This window comes from Balaenoptera acutorostrata, chromosome 4 (assembly GCF_949987535.1).
Source record: "Balaenoptera acutorostrata chromosome 4, mBalAcu1.1, whole genome shotgun sequence".
NCBI lineage: Eukaryota > Metazoa > Chordata > Mammalia > Artiodactyla > Balaenopteridae > Balaenoptera > Balaenoptera acutorostrata.
In genome coordinates this window covers 83,414,879-83,438,630 of record NC_080067.1, presented here as the reverse complement: position 1 = coordinate 83,438,630, position 23,752 = coordinate 83,414,879, and the positions used below count along the sequence as shown (strand labels likewise).

Genomic DNA, 23,752 nt, shown 5'->3' with positions numbered 1-23,752 from the left:
TTGATACTTCCATATTGTTCATACATCATTTTATTGACTTTCTCCACATCTTCCTTTAGTTCTTTGAGCATCTTTAAGATAGTTGTTTTAAAGTAGATGTGCCATCAAGGCTTTAACAAGATCAGTTTCTGTTGATTTATTTTTTCCTTTTAATGGAAAATTCTAAGAGGGAAGTTTATATTTTCCTTTATATACATTGTGATATGATTTTTTTGTTGAAAGCTGGACATTTGAATCTAATGTGGTAACTCTGGAGATCAGATTAGCCACCTTTCCCACTGTTTGCTTTTTGTTATTCTTTTTGTCTTTTTAAGTTGTTGTAGGCTGTCTCTGTGCCAAGGATCACACTGAGGTATAAACTTAAGGTCCTTTCAGGTCTTTTTTGAGTCTTTGCCTTTCCCACTTTCTAATTTTCCCCATATATGCAGTTGTTTTTGAATTTCCTAGTCTTTAATGTCTGGCTCCAAAGAGTGGAAAAAGAGAAAAAGGAAGGAAGAGGAAGGGCACCAGTCCTTTAAATCCACTGTAAGTCACTTCAGCTGGCGGCGGGGGAGGTGCAACAAAAACGGCTTCTCATCTCTTTGTCTGCACTTCTGTACCTGAAGCAGCAGTCGGGGATCAGGACATATATCCCAGATATTTGGAGTACAGGGTCTTGTTTTGCCCACCCTGATACATGCAAGCTGTGTGCAAGGTGCTCCAGGAACTTGTGCACAATTGCCTGCAGTGGAACTGGGAGTGGCAGATGGGTAGCTGCTCCCCTGTGCCAAGAGCTGAAATTGATTGAAATTAACCACAATTTACAGTCCAAGCCTTCCCTTGGAAATTGAAAGCCTTCAATAGACTACAGAGTTCCAAAATAGTTACAACAGACAGATTCTGCCAGTGCAATTGTCTAGGTGGTGAGAGAGATTCCTGGTGCTTCCTGCTCTGCCATCTTCCCAGAATCCTATCACCTGTTATTTTCAAACTTCATTAAAAATAATATAGGAAATCTATTTCTAATAATTTTTGTTAACATTCTGATCTTCTAAACTAATTTACAACAATTTTTTTTAGTGTTATCTCTATATGTTTTACTGGCTTTCAAGCTTACCAAAGTTTTATTTCTTTCTTTAATCATAGCTTTTCCATTCTTAGGCTTTCAATTTTAATTCATTTCTAATTATTTGGGAACACACATATTTAAGTAATTTATTTTGGAAGGTTATCTTAGTGGTGGTATTTTTGTTGTTGTTGTTTTTGTCTGCTTGGTAATATATTTCTACTGACTTCACACTTAACTGGCATCTTATCTGGGAAGAGAATGCTACCTCAAAACACTATGGATATTGTTCTGTGGTTTTCTGACATTTAGGGTTGATTAAGAGGCCAAGCTGGTTTAACTTTCTCTGCAGTCATCCTACTTTAATTTTTTTTCCTCTTTTTTTAGTTTTCTTTGTCTTTGGAATTTAAAATGCTCACAATGATTTCTCTGGATGAAAATCCATTTTCTTAAAAACATTTTTTTGACCATCTGAACCCTTTGAGTTCCTTAATTGTGCCTTTTTTAGATCATCCGTGGAAATTTCTTTTCTTCTGGTAATAGATTCCACTTGATGAATTTTGTGTTTCTCTCTCAAGTACATCTTTTAATTTTAGGGTTCTGCTTTTTTTTTCAGGTCTCTATTTCAGGAATCCTCTCTTTGACCAATCTAACTTTTGGCTATAGTAGGAATGACATAATAAAAGTCGTAGTTTTGGTTTGCCCTCCTTGGTTGTGCAGCTCTCATAGGAGGTCACCCCCTTGCCCTTGAAGTTCAGTGAAGTCTTCCATCATCCTTGTGGTGGAAATCACAGGGGGAGGCTACCCACTGCCAATACGCATCCATAATAAATCACACTTTTTATTGTCTTACCAAAATCTATAGAACGTTCTTATTCCATCTTATAGATGCAGAGTGGTTTTTTTTTTTCTCTCTTTTAATTATCTTATTTTCTAGGCTTTTTGAGGGAGTTTCAAGAGGGGGGATTTTTAGTCAGCTTCATCTTAATGCCATGTCTGGAACTCAAGCCACTGAATTATTATTTTTTAAATATATTTAGACCTAGGTCAACAAATTCAAATGCAAGAAAAGGGTTAAATTTCTTCCACAAGTGTTGGCAAAATCTGTAGAAAAAAAGAGGAACAGCCTTTAATAAAGAAAGTTACAAAGTAAACAGTCATTGAGGAGGAAAGCTTTCAGGGGTGTAGGAGGGGTTGTTCCTCCTCCCACTGCCAACTAGCACAGACAGACAGACAAACGAGGTCATTCCCAGACAGTTACCCCAACAGCAGAAACCAGTGAAGATGGGTCTCGGATGGTGAGTGATCATTCTTATTCTTGAAAGGCAGTTATGAGTTAAGTGACCTCAGTGTCAGGCTGAGGTCGAGGATGGTGCTGTTTTCTGTTCTTCCTGCCCAAGAATGCTAATTATGTATTAAGGACGTATTTATGCAGCAGGAATATCTGGGAGAAAGAGCAATCTATGCTATGGAAGGTTAGCTAGAATCTTGAAGCCATTTGCACCTTCTTGCTCCATCACTCTAAGATGATCCCATACCTCCAAGGCAGGGGAGCTTTTAAAAAATGTCTACCGAAGATATACATGTCTTCAGTAGACATTTAAAAAATGTCTACCAAAGATATTTGACTACTAATTGAAGATGAGATGGAAATGTCAAAATGTTTATTGGTTGTTGGGGGTTTTTTAAGTGATTTAATTTTGATTTTTGAAATTTGTTTTTCAGATATTTAAATGTTACAGTTATTGATTTCAAGAATCAGGAAATTTTAAAATGTCTGTACAAGTATAACAAATGACAGGGAGTAAATTCAATGGACACCAAGGTCAGTTTGGCCTGGGGGTGGGGAATGAGATAGAGAAAGTAGAAAGAGAGAGGCCGAGGAAAAGGAAGAGGAATAAGAGGTGTAAAAAGAAAATGCAGAACCCAGATAATGAGTCACAAAGAGGCCATGGGAGATTCTGAGCAGGGTGAGGTAGCAGAAGGAGGTAGAGTAATTCATTTAGCTACCGGGTATTGAACATGCATGATATGCTGTGTAGTTTACTAGTGTGATTTCACTGAATTTTAATCTTCACAGTGACTCTCAGGCAGATGATATCATCATTGTGTTTTATGGATGAGATAACTATGGCTTAAAGCAGCTAAATAATTAACTCAAGGACACGCTGGTCACAAGGAGTAAAAATCTTTCTTTCCACTTTGTCCTGCACCAAAAGGTTTCTCCATGTCCTGGCAGGCCCCCATGGCAGTGACTTACTGGAAGAAGTCACATCCACCCTTCTCTTGGATGGTGGCAGCTGGGGTCACTGGTTATTTATTATTGTTCTTTGAAAATCTACGTAGCCCTCATCTATCCAGTGCTTACTGGTTTGGTAGACAGCTTTGCTGCTTTTATTTCAGAAGATTAGAATTTAATTTCCAAGTAAAGACTCCTTTTCCCTCCAGTGAAATTTTGAAATGTTACCCATGTATGAAGTGAGCAATTTCAGGATATATAATTTTTGTGGAACCATAGAAGTGGTACCTTATGCTAACACTGCCTGCAGATGTCTATAGAACCACAGGCCACTGTCTACACTGTTCTTGTTAAGATTCTCTTTGTTTCACAGTGCCTGAAAATTGATCATGAACAGGAAATTTTAAAATATAAATGGCCAATACTGTTTAGTCTTACCTGAAATAAAAGAAATGCAAATTAAAAGTGAAATGTCATTTTTCTTTTATCAACTTGGCAAATATTTTGTTTGAAAAGCAAGCAAGTAAGAATCCTATGTGTTTCTAAGGAGGGAGGAACATTTACACCCTTATTACCTGTTGATGATAATATAATCTTTCTAGACAATAATCTAGTGATACATACCAAAAGCAAAATGTATACGCCTTTTAACCAAGTAGTTCAACTTTTAGGAATTTATTGTAAGGACGCAAGCATATTTTTCTTGCCATTGTTTCTCATAGGGAAAATCTTAGAAACAACTTAAATATCTAAACATAAGTAGTTGGTTAATTATGGAACATCCATGATGAAATACCATGCAATCATTAAAAACTGTATTGTAGAACAATTCTTAATGTATTCTGTATAAGAAAAAAACCAGAATGTACACTGCTACTACTTTTATACATGATACCTCTATACACACAATATTAGAAATACAGATGATTTTTATTTTCTACTTGTGCTTTTGAACTTGGATCACATCTGCAGGCAGAAAAATAAAATTAGATATTTAAGAAAAAGTAACCAATAGCTGGCTTCTCTCAGAAAAGCAGTCAGCTGTCTAGCGGTATGTGATCACTCATAATTTGTGGAGCTCCATTGTTAGGGCTTTGGCCCTTTGTGTTTAACTTTTTGTCTCTTGAATCCTTCTCAAAATATACTCACTCTACCCATAAATCACTAGATCCTGATAAGCCTGTTTTCATAGAATATTCTATGTGGAAGAGACCAGAGTGCTCATTTCCTTATTTTACAAATGGATCTCATGGCTCTGGAGTGAGCTGCACGGTGAAAGAACAGTGCAGGGGTTAAGTGGCCACGGTTAGGAACCAAAGTACTAGTGTTTCTGTCCTGGATTCTTTCACTTTCTAGCTGTGTGACCTTGGACAAATTGCTTAACAATTGAAATCCTTAGTGTTTTACTGTATAATGGGGATAATCGTGATAAGATAATTGTGAGATTTTAATGAGATAATCCACGTAAGGTACTTAGAACCTTGTCGCGATAAGTACTCAGTGATTATTATTATTGTTGTTGTTTATTACTATTACTGTTAGGATTAAGAAATAGAAGGGAGGTCATTTGTCCAAGATGATACAGCTACTTGATGTCAATGCTAGGACTAGAATTCAGGAAAGATTTTTCCCAGCAGAAGTGTTCAATCCCCTCTGAGCCTGTCAGGACAACCCTAGGCTGGGCTCCCAGGGGAGCTGACAATGAAACAGGCAGAGCCCAAGGACAAGACCAGCCACCTCCAGGAAATGACTTTGATCACAGTGGGAAGCCAAATACTGGAAAGGAGGATGAGGGTAGGGAAGCCGAGAGCCAAGTTAGATGCAAGGATGAAGCCAGGAGCAAAGAGCTAGTACAGGAGAGAAAAGATGGCTCAGAGACCCTCCTGAGGCTTTTTAGACCACCAGCTGTGGGCTTCATGGGAAGTCAACATAATTTAAACACCCAAGGTCTGGGTAATTAAGTAGACAAATGGGGTGCATGGGGGAATTGCAGGTATAGCTGTGAGAAGATGCCTGACAAGTAGTACTCATAGAGGATGAGGTGGACACTGGGAGGGGTCAGAACAAGGACACTCTCTCCCCACTGCCCTGAGCCCAGGCATCCACTGTGATTATCCTAAAGTCACAGCCTACATTTGAAGAACCATAAACAAGCAAAAATATGATAAAATTTGCTTTAAAAATTCCTCGGGCAGCAGAGTGCAGAACTGAGTTAACAAGGAAATCATTTAGGAAACTATTAGACTAATAGGACTATAGGAAACTAATTCAAGGAGAGGTGTTGAGGACATGAAACCAGGGCAGTTATGGTAGGGTGAGAGAGGAGAGGATGCATTTAGGAGATATTTACGCACTAGAATTGATAGGATTTGGTTTTTGACAGATATGGAGCTTGGAAGGAGACATCTAAGTATATAGTGGCATCCTTCACAAAATGAGGGATATAGGAAGTGGATTGGGTTTGGGCCAGGGGAAAGAGGACAGAAGTTGAATTCATTTTTTAACATGCTGAATTTGAGATCTTTTGGAGCAGCTAGATGGTGATGTCCAAGTAGACAACTGGATATACAGGTGTAAAGCTCAAGAAAGAGGTATGGGTTGCAGAAAACATTAAGAGTCTTCAGCATAAGTATAGGTGATAGTTGAAATTCTCGTTGTGGGTGAGATCACTAGGGAGAGGGGATGGTGAATTGAGAAGAAGCCAAGGATGGAAGCTGGAAAATTTTGACATTTAAGGAGGTAGATGAGGATAAAGAGTCCACAGTAGACACCAAGGAGGGACTAGAGAGAATGGAACAGAGCAGGAGAAAAGTGATGTCATAGGAACCAGGGGAGGAGAGAGATGTAAGAAAGAGAAGGACAGCTGTACACCTGAAACTAACATAATATTATAAATCAACTGTACTTCAGTTTAAAAAAAGAGGAGGACATGTCCATGGAAAGACAAAGCATATTTACCAAATTTCTACACTGAGCACATGAGATACAGAACAAGTGACTCTAGGGACTAAGGGTTAAGGGTTGGTTGTGTCCCCTCAAAATTTATATGTTTTAAGACTCTTGGTACAGTCTTAAATTGCTTTCCAGAAAGGTTATAGCCATTCACAATCCCACAATCAATAGTATATGAAAGTACCATTCTTCCTAATGGTATCTCAGGATGTGACTGTATGTAGAGATAGGGTCTTTACAGAGATAATCAAGCTAAAATGAGGTCATTAGGATGGGCCCTAATCCAAGATGACTAATATGCTTAAAAGTAAGAGGAAATTTGGACACAGAATCATGCATAGAGGGAAGACCATGTGAAGAGACTTGGAAAAGATGGCCATCTACAAGCCAAGAAGAGAGGCCTAGAACAGATCCTTCCCTTAAAATCCTCAGAAGGAGGGTTGTTTAAACCACAAAGTTTGTGGTACTTTGTTATCACAGCCCTAACAAACTAATACATTTGGTGGGTGTACATAATCCTTTGGTGAAAGTGCAAATAGCCAGAGAAAGAAACTGTAAGTATCTCAGAGAGGTTGGTGAGGAACCAAAAAAGGATTAGGTCACCTAAGCTAAGAGGTGAAAAATATTTCACAAAGTAGAGGGTAGTCACGGTGTCAAATTCTGCAGAAAGGTGAAGTAGGAGAATGACTGAAAACGTCACTCCAGAGGTCAGTGGTGACCTTTGCGGAGCACTCCCAGCTGAGTAGAGGGGGTAGATCTTAGAGAGCTGAGAACAGAGACAGCAGATAGATCACTCCCACAAAACATTAGGTGATGAAAGGGGACCTCTTCACTGAACCAAACTCACCTCTGCTGTCCATAAAGAGCCACACGGAGACACCCTAGAGTCAATCGGCCAGACCTGGAGTCTCCTCTGCTTTCTGCAGCTGTCATTTTACATGTTGGATTTTTGGTACTGACATAGATTCCATTCTCTTTTGTTAAGCCATAAGAAATGTGTTTTTCAAAGCTTCTCAGAGATGAACCCTATGATGAATCTGATGTTGTAAGGGGGATGTTGTAAGACTGTGGTGAATCTAATGATGTAAAGGAAAAAACAAGCCTGAGTGGAATTTGGGGGATCATTATAGCTTAGGTCAATAAGCAGGAAAAAACATAGTAGAATTGGAATAGGGAAGTATTAAAGCGTTGTCTTAGAAAGCTTTGAAGTCAAAGTGAGTCTAAAATTTGCCTTCTGTAGCCTCAGGATATTATTGGCCAAGCAATGCAAATGTCACACTTCTATATTATTGGGGATCAAATTAATCAGGTGTGACTCTACTAAAAGATCTAATAAAATTTTTTTAAATGAACATTTAGCGAAATAAATGAATTAGTCAATAGCAGCCAGGAAATAACCATGGGGTAAAACCTGAAATAAATAAGTACCCAAAAGATAAACCTAGATCATCATCTCCATCTTACAACTATTTTCAACCAAGTAAACAATAAATCTTTATCAAGAACCTGATAGTTTTAAGGCAGTATGGAGGATACAGAAGAAAAAGCCGACATACAATTTTTATAATCTAATAGGGAATGGAAAACAACAATTATGAAGTGACAAAAGCAATCCAATGCCGTTAATAATTAAGTGATTTTAAAATATACAAATAACAAAAAAATGTTCATTTTCAGTAGACATCGAAGAAACACCAAATGAGATGTTTTCATTTATCAGATTAAACAGTAAACAAATAATCCAATTACAAAATGGGCAAAAGACATAAAAACATTTCCCCAAAGAGGATATACAGATGATAAGTAAGCACATGAAAAGATGTTCAACATCATTATCCATTATGGGAATGAAAATTAAAACCATAGTGAGCTATTATCGTACACTTATCAGAATGGCTAAAGTAAAAAATAATGGTAACACCAAATGCTGGCAGGATGCAGAGAAACTGGATCACTCATACGTTGCTGCTGGGACTGTAAAATGGTACAGCCACTCTGGAAAACCGTTTGGCAGTTTCTTACAAAACTAAACATACATTTACCATATAACCCAGCAATTGCATTCTTGGGCATTTATCCCAGAGAAATGAAAACCTATGCTCACACAAAAAACACTACATGAATATTCATACCAGCTTTATTGTTAATAGTCAAAAACTAAGGGGAAAAATGTCCTTCCTTGGGTGAATGATTAAACAAACTGTGGTACACATATACCATGAAATACTACTCAGCAATAAAAGGAAAGAACTACTGATACACACAGAAACTTGAATGAATCTCCAGGGAATAATGCTAAGTGAAAATGCCAATCCCAAAATGCTACTGTGTGATTCCATTTATATGACATTCTTGAGACAACAAAATCACGGAGATGAGAACAAGTTGGTGGTTGCCATAGTTAGGGGTGGTGGGGAAAGGAAGAGGTATGTGTGGCTACAAAGGGATAGCACCAGGGAGCCTTGTGGTGATGGAACAGTTCTGTATCCTGATAATGGCAGTTGTTACATGAATCTACACGTGTGATAAAACTGCATAGAACTACACACACACACACACACCACACACACAGAGGAGTGCACATAAAACATAAAACTGGTGAAATCTTAATAAACTCTGTGGATTAAACCAATGTCAGTTTCCTGATTTTGACATTGTACTAGTGTTATACAAGACATTACCATTGGGGGAAATTGGTTGAAGGGTATATAGGGCCTCCCTGTACACTTTTTTTCAGCTTCCTTTGAATCTTTAATTATTTCAAAATAAACAGTTTAAAATGTAATTTTAAAAGACAAAATTTTCATCTTCACTAAATATTAAGGAAATGCCAGTGCAAACACCAATGAGATATATTCATTTATCAAATTAATAATTTATGTTTCATTAGGGGATGGGGGTATTAATGCTCAGAGTATACAGGAAGAATGGTACTTTCATATACTACTGACTGTGGGATTGTGAATGGCTATAACTTTTCTGGAAAGCAATTTAAGACGCTGTATCAAGAGCCTTAAAAATGCAGATACAAGCAAACTTGGCCACTGCCTATTTCTCTATGTTCTAAGTAATTTTTTAAGTTCATTCAGCACCTTTGTTTCAGGCACTATGCCACACATTTGAAATATACCAAAGACGAGCAAATATGATTTCTGTCCTGAAAGAGCTCAGCTTAGTGGTAAATATATTAAATGTGGTGTTATTTTTATGACTGAAGTGTGTGAGGTTCCCCAGGAGCACAAAGGTGTCTGTTTTCCGTTTGTCTGTAGGTAGTATTGTGTCTTAGATAAGTGCCAGCGTTTTGAGTCAGTCGGGCTGGTGTCAAATAATAACTAGTTAATAAGTAATTTTGTACTTATTAGCGAAGTCACCTTGGGGAAGCTATCCAGCTCCCTGAACGTCAGTGCTTTCATCTGTAAAATGAGGCTACTGGTACTTACCAATGCTATGAGGGCTGTAAGAATTTATAATGGACGTGAAGTCTTGTGAAAATGAAATATTTTAGGCTTCACATTCTTTTCTTTAAAATCTATTATTTCCTATCTTTTAAATGAAGTCTTAAATTTCTTTGGCTCTGCCTTTCCTGACTCAGTTCTAGCAAATGGATTTTTACCTGTAACTCGAAAGTTGCTATAATAGACCTCCTAATTATAGATAAGAGAAGGCCAGGCTCAATGCAAGTGAATAAGGTGAAAGCCAAACAAAAAAGCCACCTAAAATATATTTATATGAGGTAGGATGCCAAAAACATTAAAATGAAACCCTGTCCTGTGACTGGTAATCAAGTGAGTGTCTTCATGAAGTTGTCCTTGAAACCCCCTTTTTAGCCTTTTGGACCTCAAATATTTTATTTCTGCTTGCGTGCTTTTAATTTATAAAGACGTTTTTGCTCATTAGTCATCATGGGTAACATATTCAAATTTACACTTCTAATTCTAGAAGATATATAAACTATCATTTTTCTTTACCATAAAAATATGCTTATTTATCTTGTTCTAATAATTTCACCTTTAGGGATCTATATAATTAGATAATGAGGGATGTTAACAGATTTGTGCACAAAAATGTTTATTACACCATTATTTAATATAATGAAAAATAAGAATCAACCTAAATTTTTCATAGTAGGTGAATGGTTAAGTAAACTAAAAGTGAAGTGAAGTTGATGATGACTTCTTGATGACAGAAGAAAACACAAGGCTATGGAATTATAAAGAAAATAATGCAGAGAAACAAGATAGCAAGCAAATACGTCAAAATAGTCATAGTGATTACCTCTAGATTGGTGGGATTGCAGAAATAGGGATTTCATTGCTCTGCTAAGGAGGATGAAATCAAGGTAAAAAGTCATCTACTAGAGGGATACAGACTCTAAGTCAGGAGTGGCAAACATAGAACACCTTTGAGACCCTCAGATAACAGAAGTGAGTGATGGAACAAGACAGGTGAGAGCTGGGAGACAGAAGCTAAGGGGGTTGAAAGTGTGGACCCAGCAAGACACTTCCCTAAGGAAGCCAGATCCTAAGGCAGAGGCCACTTATCTTCTTCTCTTCTGACTGAGTTGGGAGTGTTCCCAAGATCTTCCCCTGGGGGTTGGAAGGAAGTGGATTGGGAGCGAGGGGAGAACTTGATTGAGAGCTCAGTGGAGAAGGTGTAAATTCGAGGAACATGGAGAATTTAGACAGTAGGGAGTAGAAAAGTTAATGTGCCCATTCAGTGGCTCACCCAAGACTTTATTTCCAAGAGAATTCCCTGGCTTGTTAAGTGTTCGTGGTTGCCAGAAAATAAAAGTTAGAAAAAGGAAAACAGGCTCAAACCCAGGCTCTTTAATGCCTCCAGCTGAATTTTCACACATACAGGCACAATGATCCCTTTAAACACTACTTAGTTATTGATATCAGGGGCTCATTCAGTTCTGGGGGGCCTTAGGAAAAACATCTGCTTAAAGGAACTTTGGGCAGGTTACTTAATTCTCTAAGCCTCAGTTTCTTCATCTGTTCAAAGGTTTAATAGTTTCAGTTTTTCAGAGGGTAAGGATTAAGTGAACTAATGGAGGAATATGAAATGCGTGGCTCGAAGTAGGAAGGAACAGTGACGGCTGTGATGAGCAGGGACAGGGCTAGGAACTTACGTAGGTGTTGTCCCTGGATCCTTACGATGACCGTGTGAGCCTGGTATTATTTTCCCCATTGAAAAAAAATGAGGAAATTGAGGTTTAGAGAGGTTTAGTAAGTTACTCAACATCACAAAATTAGTAAGGGGCAGAGTAGAGACATGTACTCAAAAAAGTGCCAAACCACACCAAAAAAGTACGCTGACATCTGACATTCTAATGATAGTCACATAGTATGATGTTAGAAATTAAAACAGATTCAATTCTATATACCACTAAAACCTTGAGGTTGCCAGCTGTGTGTCCCTGAGCAAGTGGCCTAACTTCTCTGAAACTTAGTTCCCTCACTTGTAAAACTTTGTATGTTTGTTGTGCAGATTAAATGAAGTAACAGATTTAAAGTACTTAGCAGAGCACCTAGCTTATAAGCAATCAGCTAACAGATATTAACTTTAATAACATTTACTGGACCTGTTCCTTTGCTAAGCACCAGGAACGCAAAGGGGAATGAAACATGTCCCTTGCCCTTGTGGAACCCAGGACAGGAGAGCCATATGAGCAGTGAGATTGTAGCACAATGAGGAAATAGCTATAATGGAAGAATAAGTAATATGATTTGGGAGCAAGGAAGATATAGATATTGTGAAAAGAGGAGGGGAAGGACGGCCAAAAAAAAAAGGTTTCAGCTGTGAACTGTGGAATGATCTGGATCTTAAAGGAAGAGGAGCATTTTGCCGACAGAGAAGGCAGGAAAGGCATTCCAGACAGAAGGAACAGTTTGTGCAAAGGCAAAGAAGGCAAAAGAGTCTTGAAAGGATTTGAGAGGGTCAGGGAATAGTGAACAGTTCAAGTGTGACTAGAGGGTAAGTTATATGAGTTGACTGATAAAAGCAGAAGAGAAAACTTGGATTCAGGCTGTCAAGGGCCTCATGTGTCTTGCTAAGTAAGTGTGACTTCTGCCCATGAGGAACAGGGAGTAAGTCTTTAAAGCAAGGAAGTTTCATAATCAGATTGTTTTTGATGAAAGATAATGGTAGGGTAAAGGATAGTGAGAGGGAACCAGCCTGGAGTCAGCTGCAATAGTCCGGACAAATGGTGACAAAGATCCTAACATTGACCGCCGTTGAATTGGAAGTGGGTGGGGAGGAAGGGGAAGTGAGGGGGTCACTTAAACACGTGTGAAATCCAAGGTATGAAAATGGCTTGGTCCCGTCTTACCACAGTCATCCCAAAGGACCAAAACAAAAACACAGAAAACCTCTTTTAAAAATAATCTCTTTTGTTTGTATGCAAATAGGCCATGCACAGTGAAAATGCAACTCAAGTGTGACGACAGATACAATATTCTGTCTTCAATCCATGAAACATGAAGATGGAACTGGTTTACAAATGCTGTCCTTCTTAAAAATTCCAACTCCTCACGTTAAAGCTGTAGCTAACCAGAGCAAGCCTTATTTGAAATTGTTTTCAGTCTTAAACCAGATATGTGGAAATCTATTTAAGGCACTTTTCAAAGGAAGCTTTACTAACATTGCTGCAGAGTAGGAAGAGCAACTACTTGTTTCACTGGAAAATTTCTTTCATATAGCAACACCTCTGCGTGGTGGTGGACCTTTAGAATTTTCCAGATAAAGGTGTGTGAAGGGAACTGCAAAAATTACACTTCTATGGTTCTGCACCACCAACTTGAAAATTGCAAATTCAAGTTGACAAATACGTATTTTAAGGGTTCACAGAAGTCTTATGTGCATTGCTTTTGGTTACAAAGATGACACAGGGAAGTGAGCCTTTGGGTATGAAGTACCCCCTCCCTCAACCCTGCTGTGAAATGGAAGCTTTAAAAAATCCAGTGGTTTTTTTTTTTTTTTGAACAAGCTTAGTCATATTAGTTGTGTTCTGTATGCCCCAGTCTATTTTATTTTACTTTGTAGTGCACATTTTATTTATACTCCTATATAAATATTTTGCATAAAAAGGTGCTTTCTCAGGTCTTTGTGCTTCCCTAAATTTGAAATATACTGCCATTTGTTAAAACGTGTCAGTTTTGTTATGTATTATATTCCCTCCTCTGCACACACAGGAAAAAATACATGGACTTAACTTTTCTAGCATCTTTTACGTTTAGAATATTACCTCATTTTATTTCTTCTAACCGAGGTTATAAAGGAAATGGCAAATGTCAAACGCTTTGTGAAAGAAATGACAGTTTCTCAGAATGCGTAAGTGCATACTCTTAAGCAAGGGGCCCCTTTAAATTCAGAGAGCACAATCTTCTTCTGAACTGAGGTTTAATGTTCCCAGGTAATGCTAAAGATTGAAAGGATGTAAGTTTGGAATCAGATATTCACTGTTAGATTCTGAAAAGTCCTATCACCAATGTTGGCAGTTTATTGTATCAATTTTTAAACTTGCCACTGTATATATTTCCTTCCTCTTGGAAAGATTTTACGTGGTTTTGTTATTTGTTAACTAATAGGCCATCTTTTGAGTAAACTATCAGAGAAAGTCCTGGGATTGTAAAATTGTATTGTAAACCTTACTGAATAGCTAGAGCATAGAATTATTAAATTAGTTAAGGATCACTGAGTCTACCCCTCCCTCAAGTGAGCTCTCTCAATTGTTCCACCCATGACTAATGGTCATGCAGACACTGTGACCATTTAAAATATGAAATATCTCTCAGAGAGCCTATCCTTGAGATGGAGGGCCTGGGGAAATTTTTCTTAACCGTGGCCTACATGATCTAGTTAGAATCTGCCTCATGCTTTTAAGATGGTATTTGATCATTAGGACATCATATGTAACTGAAGTTGTTTATGTTGAAAATCAGTTGGTGGCAAGTACCTTGACATTATTAGATTGCGTAGGTCTCCTGCACTCACCTGCAGGATCTGGGAGGACAGGGACCCTCTGCTTTTGCTCACCTTGGATCCCAGGACCAGCCCAGGGCCTGTACTTAATCAAGGCTGGTTAAGCATTTGTTGATGAATGAAGGCAAATTAAAAAGTAGAAATTCCAAATAGTGCAATTACATCTGTGGATTTTTAAGAATTATTGAAAAATGGGAAATGTTAACTGAGATACAAAGATCAGTGGGAACACAGGCGAAGCATAAAATGTGTGTATTTGGATGTCACTAGAGTCTATAGTTACTACCAGTTCCCATGTATGCTCTGGCACCAGCCCTGATGCTCTGCCCAGCCCTTCCAGGAGGTGTTTGTACACACAGCAGGCTGGCAAGGCAGGACGGATGCTCTGGATGTGATCTTGCTGGTATAATCCTGGTCTCTGTGCACTGAGTTGTGAATTCCTTGGTTCCCTTAAGCTGCCGTTCTTCTCTGGCTTAACCTTGTTTCTGACCTGTGGTCCAGTTCCCCGCTGGTCCCTAGGGCCTGTCCCGCAGTGAAGGGCCCTGTTCCATGGGGACAAACAAGGAAGCATCTCCATTCACCGCACTGTAGATATCACACTTCTCAGAAACTCCTGATTCTGGGTGTGTCGTAGCGCACCGCCACCCCATTCTGCCCTGTCTCCACCAGACCACTGAGGCCTCTCAGACCCTGAGTGTGGGATGGCTGGCTCCTCACATGCTGGGGTTGTCGCCCCAGCTCCATCTTCCTCCCTTTCCTCACTCACCCAGACCACTAAAGTAAGAGCTCATCTAAAGGCCACCGCCATCTCTGGTACAACAGTACTTCTTTTTCTAACATGCATGTACCCTGACGCTTACCCTTTCGACAGTTTTTTTCCTTAACCTACTTTCCAATACATGCTAATGTAATCTTCAATCCAAATAGACGTATTTTGCTGCTGAATATTAAGCCACCGTGTGATTTTGAGAGAAGAATGCTTTGTATTCACTTGATAGAATCTTGCAAAACAACTGTTGGTGCCTCTTGCCTTTCTGACTTCTTAGAGGACATCTAGGCAAAAGTGTATCACTGGGTCCTAGTTTCGGTGTTCAGAAGCTGATCAAATACAAGTTAAGAAACAATACACATGGCCTCTTTCTTAGCATGCATGAATGATAGGTGTGAATTTGCATCATGAGAAAGTGAATAGAAGGAGGGGCAGCTAGGGAGACCAAACAAGCCAGCCTAGGACAGGAGGGGAGCCCGTGCTAGAGGTTGTAAGGGTGAGGGTCTCTCCTACCTTGTCGACCCACTTGCAGGATATAAATACTGAGGCTGCAGAATTTGGGCTCAGAGAAAAAGACTGATGCTTAACTATATAAAATCCATTTTAAGTGTAGGTCAAGATTGTATCTCCCCCTCAAAGAAAAAAGAAACATTTTATTTCTAAGAATGTTCCTCCAGAAACATGGAACTGAAAGCTATTTTTTTTTTAATTGATCTGGCCCTTAGAAAACAACGGGGGCTTTTTCTTTAATTTACCTAAGGAATTGACATAAAAATCTATGGCTCTGCACCAGAAAGATGCAGAAAATGTCAAAAGAGAGGGCAGAACCACAAAACTAGAGATTTTTCACTGCAACATTTTATGCATGGCATCTGATAAGTGTGCAACATGGAGAAGTGAACCTCTGGACTGTGAAATTCATGCTAATTTCTTACCCACTAGTCTAGAAGCCCTCTAAAATGTCACATCGTTCATTTGGTTGCTTTACCAGGAATCATTGCATGTGGTGAGTGTGCATGTGTGTGTTTAATTAATAGATTTTATTTTTAAAACAGTTTTAGATTTACAGAAAAATTAAGCAGATAATACAGAGAATTCCCGTATACCCCCTACGCTGTACAGTTTCCCCTATTATTATCATCTTGCATTACTGTGGTATATTTGTTACAATTAATGAACCAATATTGATACATTATTATTAACTAAAGTCCATTGTTTCCCTCTTTGTGTTCTATGGCTTTTGACAAATTTATAATAACCTGTATCTACCATTACAGTATCATACAGAGTAGTTTCCCTGCCCTAAAAATCCCCTGTGCTCCCCCTATTCATCCTTCCTCAAGTACCCTGGCAACCACTGATCTTACTGTCTCCATGGTTTATGTCTTTTTTAGAATGTCATCTAGTTGGAATCATACAGTAGGTATGCTTTTCAAACTGGCTTCTTTCATCAAGCAATGTGCATTTAAAGTTCTGCCATGTCTTTTTGTGGCTTGATAGCTCATTTTTTAATCACTGAATAATATCCCATTGTGCGGACGTATCACAGTTTGTTCATCCATTCACTTATTAAAGGGCATCTTAGTTGCTTCTAGTTTCGGCAATTATGAGTAAAGCTGCTGTAAATATTCATGTGTAGGTTTTTGTGTGGACATAAGTTTTCAATTCATTTGGGTAAATACCTAGGAGCATGACTGCTGGGTCATATGGTAGGCTTATGTTAAGTTTTATAAGAAACTGTCAGATTGTGTTCCAAAGCGCCTATATAATTTTGCATTCCTACCAGCAATGAATGAGAGTTGCTTTTGCCCCACATTCTTATCAGCACTTGGTACTGTCAGTTTTGTGAATTGTAACCATTCTAACAGGTATGTCGTTAGTAGCTCACTGTTGTTTTAATCAGCAATTCCCTAATGATATATGAAACTGAGCATCTTTTCACATGCTTTATTTGCCATCAGTATATCTTTGGTGACTTTGTATAATCGGATCTTTTGCCGTTTTTAAATTGAGTTGTTTCTTTTCTTATCTTTGAGATTTAAGAGTTCTTTGTACATTTTAGATACCAGTCCTTTATCAGATTTGTGTTTTACAAATATTTCTCCCAGTCTGTGGCTTGTCTTTTCATTCTCTTAGTGGTTAGTGTGTTTATGCTTTAAGGAGGAAGGTTCTAAAAATACAATTTTACAACAGCAGTAAAAGGCAAATATCATAGCAAATGTTCTATGCTCTTTCTCAGGTGGTGTCAGGGAATCCTGTCTGTGGACCCGGCAGAGTTTCATTAAAAGTAGAGTCAGATGCTGGGGTGGCTGACCATCCTGCATTATTAGAGGTTGTGCGACAAGGCTGGGAATAAGAACAGGACCCAGCCCTAGGCTGCATCACTTCTAAATAAAGAAAAATTCAGAAACTGTGTTTACAGTCCAATCCTGGGCCCCCTGCATGGATTATACCATGTGTAGGCTATGAATTTCTGTCCATGAATCCAAGTGTGTAAGAGATGATCACTTTTCCTATTTCTTAATCCCAACTCTGAGCCCCCATTCTGCCAGTCAGACAGGAGACTCCATCTTGATCATACAGGGGTGCCCTTCCCCTCTTGTGGGCCAGTCAGAATTCAGGAAGTTTACCTGGTGCCTAAGAAGTGGTGGAAGTCCTAGTCTGTATTGGTTGCCATTGGCAGCCTTACTTTCTAGCCCACAGCGGTCCGTGAAGTCTGGCAGCTCTTTGCCCCAAGCCACGGTGGGGAATGAGGTCACCTACTGAGGCTGGGTTCCCTGAGCCAAGGGCGCTGGCTCTCTAGGCATGAGCCACTGCTCCTGAGGTTGTTGTCTCTTTGGGAGCAGCGAGAGGGGTGTTTGATTCCCGCTACACATGGGCCCCGTGCCCCTCTGCCCTCTCTCCCTTCCTTCTGCATCTCAAAAGCACTCTCTGTGTTGTCTCTCACCCTCTAGGGCACCTGTATTGTCTTTTCCAGGGGCTTTCACAAAAGTCCAGGAGTGCCTTTGACTTTAGGTCTCTTCTGCTTTCTTCTCTGCAAAAATCTCTGTGTCAAGGAAGCTCAGAAAACAAACACAAATTAACATTTCAATAAATCATTTCTCTACAATTATTTGTGGAAACTATTTTGTCCGGTATCAGAACCACCACCTGGAATACTTTTAGAGTGCCTCTTGACCACTGGCCACAGGAAGCCATTTATATAAAGCAACAAATATGAATGGAATTGGAAAATTCAGCTAAGTGTTTGGCTGTTTCCAAATACCACAGGTTTCTAGCTTTGCCTCCCAGAGTGGACCCTAACGATGTGGTCCCAGAGGAACATCTCTTGAGCAAAGCTGAGCAAGGACATAGGGAAGGGATCTGTTTCCTCCACTCAGCCACCATCTAGAAGCCACTCCCCTCCTGCTGCTTCCCTGGTAGCCTTGGCCTCCTCAGACCTTAGAACATCTGGGAGTGAGGCAGTGGAGGAAGCAGCCCCACACAGAAGGCAGGTTTCTGAGGTTACCAGCAACTTCCTCCTCGCTAAACACAAGGAACTGATCTTCATTTTGTTTGACCTCTTCTTAGCATTTGAAACTGTTGAGCACCATCACTGTTGAACCCTCTCTGTCCTTGGCTCTGATGACCCTTGGTAAGGCCTCCTTATCAGATTTTCGAGTGGCACAGGCTTGGAGGGATGGCTAATTTACAATGGATGACATACGTGGGATTCAGAGTAATTTCAATTGGCTGAACGCTGGCCCCAAATACTGATACACAAACAAGATGGGGCCAGAGGGTGGTGATCTGACTCGACATGTGAAAAAAATCATGGTCAGCCAACCTCCCGATGCAACTATTTACAGGCTAATTTGATCTCTGACTCATTAACAAAAGTGATCTTGTCACTGCCCCTTTCATTCTGTGAGCAAAGAGGCAGTTGACAAACTCAGGGAGATGGGTGCCAGTGCGAGAGCCACCAAGTTGATTAGGGTTCTAGAGACCAAATCATATGAGGAACAGTTGAGGACACTGACCATATTTAGTTGAGAGAAGAGACTATTAAGGAAATTTATAATATCTGCTTTTGACTATTTGGAGGATTTTATATCTAGATAGATATAGATACAGATATAGATATAGATGTAGATATAGACACACACATACATATATTCTGGTAGTTCTAGAAAACATGTCAAGGACAACTAGATGGTACTTATGGGGGTGAGGAGTAAGGAGTGGGAGATTTGGGATTATTATAAAGAAGACCTTTGTCTTTTTTTTAAATTAATTTTATTGGAGGATAGTTGATTTACAATGTTTTGTTAGTTTCAGATGTACAGCACAGCAATTCAGTTATACATATACATACATTCATTCTTTTTCAGATTCTTTTCCCATATAGGTTATTACAGAATATTGAGTAGAGTTTCCTGTGCTATACATTAGGTCCTTCTTGGTTAGCTATTTTATATATAGTAGTGTGTGTATGTTAATCCCAAGTTCCCAATTTATTCCTCCCCCCCATGTTTCCCCTTTGGTAACCATAAGTTTGTTTTTGATGTCTGTGAGTCTGTTTCTGTTTTGTAAATAAGTTCATTTGTATCGTTTTTAAAAATTAGATTCCACATATGAGCGATATAGTATGGTATTTGTCTTTCTCTGAAGAAGACCTTTGTCTTGTAACTGTCTTATCAGGTAGTGAGTTTTCTAATATTAGTGAAAAAGCAAAGACTGGACATCCATCTATCAGAGATGATATCGAGGGGGGTCGTTACTTGAGTGAGAGACTGGAACGACTTCTGAGGTCCGTTAAACAACCCTGCAACTCAAATTAAGTCATAGAGTAGAATTCCATGACACTGTATCATCCTTTATTTCTGCTGCCTGTCTCATCTCCCTGCACTTCTATGTTACAGCTTTGGAGGAGGCTGCTCTAAGCAAGAACTAAAATAAATGGATGAAAGAAGGGATATGGAAAAAAGAAAACAAAAACAAAAAACCTTTTTTAAAAAAGGACCTACTACATGCCAGAATCTGTGCTAGGTACCATGTATATATATGTATATATGTCATCCTATTTGACCCTCACAACAAGCTTATAAGATACTTAGTATTACTTCTGTGAGGAAACTAAGGCTCAGAGAAGTTAAGTAACTTCCCCAAGAACACACAGTTATTAACTATTGGAGCTGGGGTTTGAACACAGGTCTCTGTGATTCCAAAGTCCAGTGTGACGTGTTATTTTTACTCATTCTTTATTTATGGCAAATGATACTGCTTTTTAAAATTTTTAGTATTGACGTAAGGATTCCTTTTAAAATAAATTTACTTAAAGTAAGTTAAGAGAAAAATATTTTACAGAGAATAGTACAGATTTTACATGGGTATGAAGTGGTACTAGTACCTAGAATGACTGAAGTTTGGGAAATACTATTCCAAATGTTTTGATAGCAGGACTTTCCAATTTAGTCAATCTTATATTTTGATAGCTGAGTACAAGGAAGAGAAGAAAAGTTGAAGAGTAAGTGGAATGTGAATTAGTCTCCTGTGCTCTGATAGGTGGGGTAATTTCATGTGTTACAATAAGGAAACCAAATGGACACTTTCAAATTAAAAACTATATGATTGTAAAATCCAGAGGAAAACCCCAGGTGGGGCCTATTCGAATAAAGGATGACGTTTCCAAGGTATGCACACAGAGTGGCTGAGGGGAAGTAGTGGGGAAGAATGATCATCACCTTTCCAGTGATAGAAGGAAGATCTTTGTGGAAAGGTCAAAGTGAGAATTGGAAAGTCCAAAAAGAAGATAGGAAAGTAGTAATGGAGACTAAATAGCGCATAGCATGCTCTGTGTCGGGTGATTTACATGCAAGACCTCATTTGTTTTTCACAACAACGTGGCAAGGAAGCTATTACTAGTGACAATTCATAGATGAGAAGACTGAGACTGGGAGGCGTTCAATAACTTGCCCAGGGTCCAGTGGCTCAAGCCAGGATTTGCCCTTGGGCTGACCATCATTTCCAAACCCACACTACTTCCCCTGCACCACACGCCCTTGCTTGGGTGGACCTCCTCCACCCAGACAACATCAAGCAGTTTTCACTTTGTCTCTCTTAATTTCTCCAGCCTCGCAGGGCACAGCTAGCCTCCAAGAGGCGGGGAGGCATGCTCAGAGGGGGCTGCCTCTCTCCTGAGCTGCAGACTCAGAGGCACATAATTGCCCCCAAAATTGAGCAGAGGGCATTGTAGGGCCTGATCGGGTCAGAAAAAGAAGCTATGCGTTTGGGGCAGGATTATATATGTGAGGCCTATTTCTGCCTAAGCACTGGATTTGGAAAAATCCACTTGGAATTCACATGCTTTCGTACTTCTTCTTGTGACTTTTCCCCAGACTCAAGAGTACCATCCGCTTCCAGGAATAGCAAACCAAGGTAACAGAAACATTCTAGGCTACGACAATTAGGATTAGATTAGGGTAATCTGAAAATAGGGGCTGTGTAGGCTCATTGGCTTCTCGCAGGCTCTATGGAGTGGTACTCAGTGAATGCTTTTGTGGGGAAGGTGACAGTTGAAACACTGGGTCTCTCTGCTCTCTCTCGTTGAGGACTGTCTCCTGCAACCCGGCCGAGCCAGACACGGCGTCTGGCACCTAGCTGCCCAGTAAAACGTCTGCTGAACTGAGCTGACTCTTTACCTGTGGACCTCTGTAATCTGTCAGGGAAGGTGTCTTTGCCATGTTTGTGGCGGGGCTGTCTTTGGGGGGTTTCCTCAGGGCTTTACAGTCACTCGCTCTCAGGAGTGCATTTGTAGTCATTCTCATCAGTGGAAATGCCCACCTGTCAGCAGAAGTTATCTGGAACCAGCGAGAACACTGCCACTGTCTGTGGTGTTATTTCTCTCTAGTCAGTTCCCCTTTCTGAATTTGAGATCTAGCCTCAGCCCTGACATTCTTTCTCTACTAGGAGTGTTAGGAGGTATGGGGAGCTCACAAAGGCTCCTCTTCATTTATTCTTAATACCTTGCTTCTGTGTTCCTCGGGAATGCCACTGGGCTTATGCCTCTGGTCTCTGGGAGCTGCAGTGGATGGGCATTTGTGACAGGTATGTTCTTATGAAGCTTGTATGCCTGGGGGAGCATGGTATGGGATCAAGCTGCATCTGGGGCAGATGTTCAGAGGTGGGGCTGACAGCCAACAAGGGAGTGGGTAAGAAGGGGTGAGGGGTACGTGCTTAAAACCTTTGACCATCAGGCTTGATTCTCAGACTGGCTACGTCGGAGGTGGGATATTATCGAAACGTGTCTCTTCCAGTCAGATCCCTCTGTCTGCTTTGGTGAGCTAAGAGACATGACGGGCACGAAATAGACAGCACCACTTACCAAACAACTGGCAGCCGCTCTTGGCCTTGGAGTGCTGGCGGCTACAAGCAGCTCTGCTCCAGGAGAAGCTGTCCAAGTATGCTAGCCCTGACTGAGCCCCTTGTGCCAGTAGAAAGTCCAGAGGACGGGGACAAAACTTACACACTCTGAAATGGCCTCTGCTTTCTTGATTGGCCTTTCCCTTCTCCTGTCCAGAAACCTTTGCCCATTTCTTCCTCCCATCCAAGTGCCCCATCCCAATATTGGCCCCTTCTGGCACCAGAGACCAATAACTTATTTGGAAAGAAATAGTCCGAGGTCAAAAGAGAGCCCAGGCAGTGGTTTATCGTGTTCTGTATACCATGAACATATTTGCATTTGCAAATAGGCTTAAAATAGCAACTTCACTAACAGTTATTTAAGGCTCTGGAGAGACAGGTGAAAATAATTTTTGGCCAAGGGAACTTCCCACTCCTCTCAAATTATAATAAGTGAGGAGTTGACCTGTTCCTCCCAACCTCAATCTTGGGACTCAGGCTCTGGACTAAAATAAGTCAATTTAATTGCACAAGTTCACAGTTTTATATCTTCTGTTTGCTGCTACAGATACCACTAACTCTATTTACATGAGCTATCCTGTGTATAATGGAAGATTTTTCAAATCTCTGCTCATTTGTGTGTTCTAAATACATTTATTGAATGCTTCCTACATCCTAGGTACCGGGTTTCTAACAGGGAGCATAAAAGACATGGTCCTTGTCCTCTTGAAGCTTCTAACCTAGTGGAAAAACAGTGCTAATTAAATAGTCACACTAAAAAATTACCGTATAGCAACAGTGCTTTGAAGAGAAGAAATGGTTCTTTGTGATTGCGCTCACTGTTCAATAACTATGTCTTTGAGCTTGATATTTTGGTTCCTCTAATATCCCCAGATAACAGATGTCCCCTCCTGGTGGAGATGAGGACTGGATTTCATGAAATTGAGGCTAGGGTGGGAGGGGAGAGGACATGAAAGGTGAAAGGTTGAGCCAAGCTAGATTCCTTAGTAGAAAAATCAAGGTTCAGATACCATGCTTCAAAAATCAGATGGGCTTCCCTGGTGGCGCAGTGGCTGAGAATCCGCTGACACGGGTTCGAGCTCTGGTCCGGGAAGATCCCACATACCCATGCGCCACAACTACTGAGCCTGCGCTCCAGAGCCCGCGAGCCACAACTACTGAGCCTGTGCTATAGAACCCGTGCCCCACAACAAGAGAAGCCACCGCAATGAGAGGCCCGCACACCGCAACGAAGAGTAGCCCCCGCTCTCTGCAACTAGAGAAAGCCCGTGTGCAGCAACGAAGACCCAACGCAGCCGAAAATAAATAAACAAACAAATAAATTTATTAAAAAAAAATCAGATAGAGGTGGGAGTTGAGTTTA

General features: G+C 40.0%; 1 protein-coding gene across 3 annotated transcripts in view; it reads left to right on the top strand.

Moving 5' to 3' along the window:
* The first annotated feature begins 2,224 nt into the window (after positions 1 to 2,224).
* The window catches only part of CD86 (CD86 molecule), a 63,228-nt gene continuing 41,700 nt past the window's right edge, over positions 2,225 to 23,752 (top strand). For all 3 annotated transcript variants that reach the window (XM_007175608.3, XM_007175606.2, XM_007175607.2), the window contains exon 1: positions 2,225 to 2,343. In XM_007175608.3, the coding sequence (XP_007175670.2) occupies positions 2,330 to 2,343 (14 nt within the window). In that variant the 5' untranslated portion in view covers positions 2,225 to 2,329. The remainder of the gene's footprint in view (positions 2,344 to 23,752) is intronic.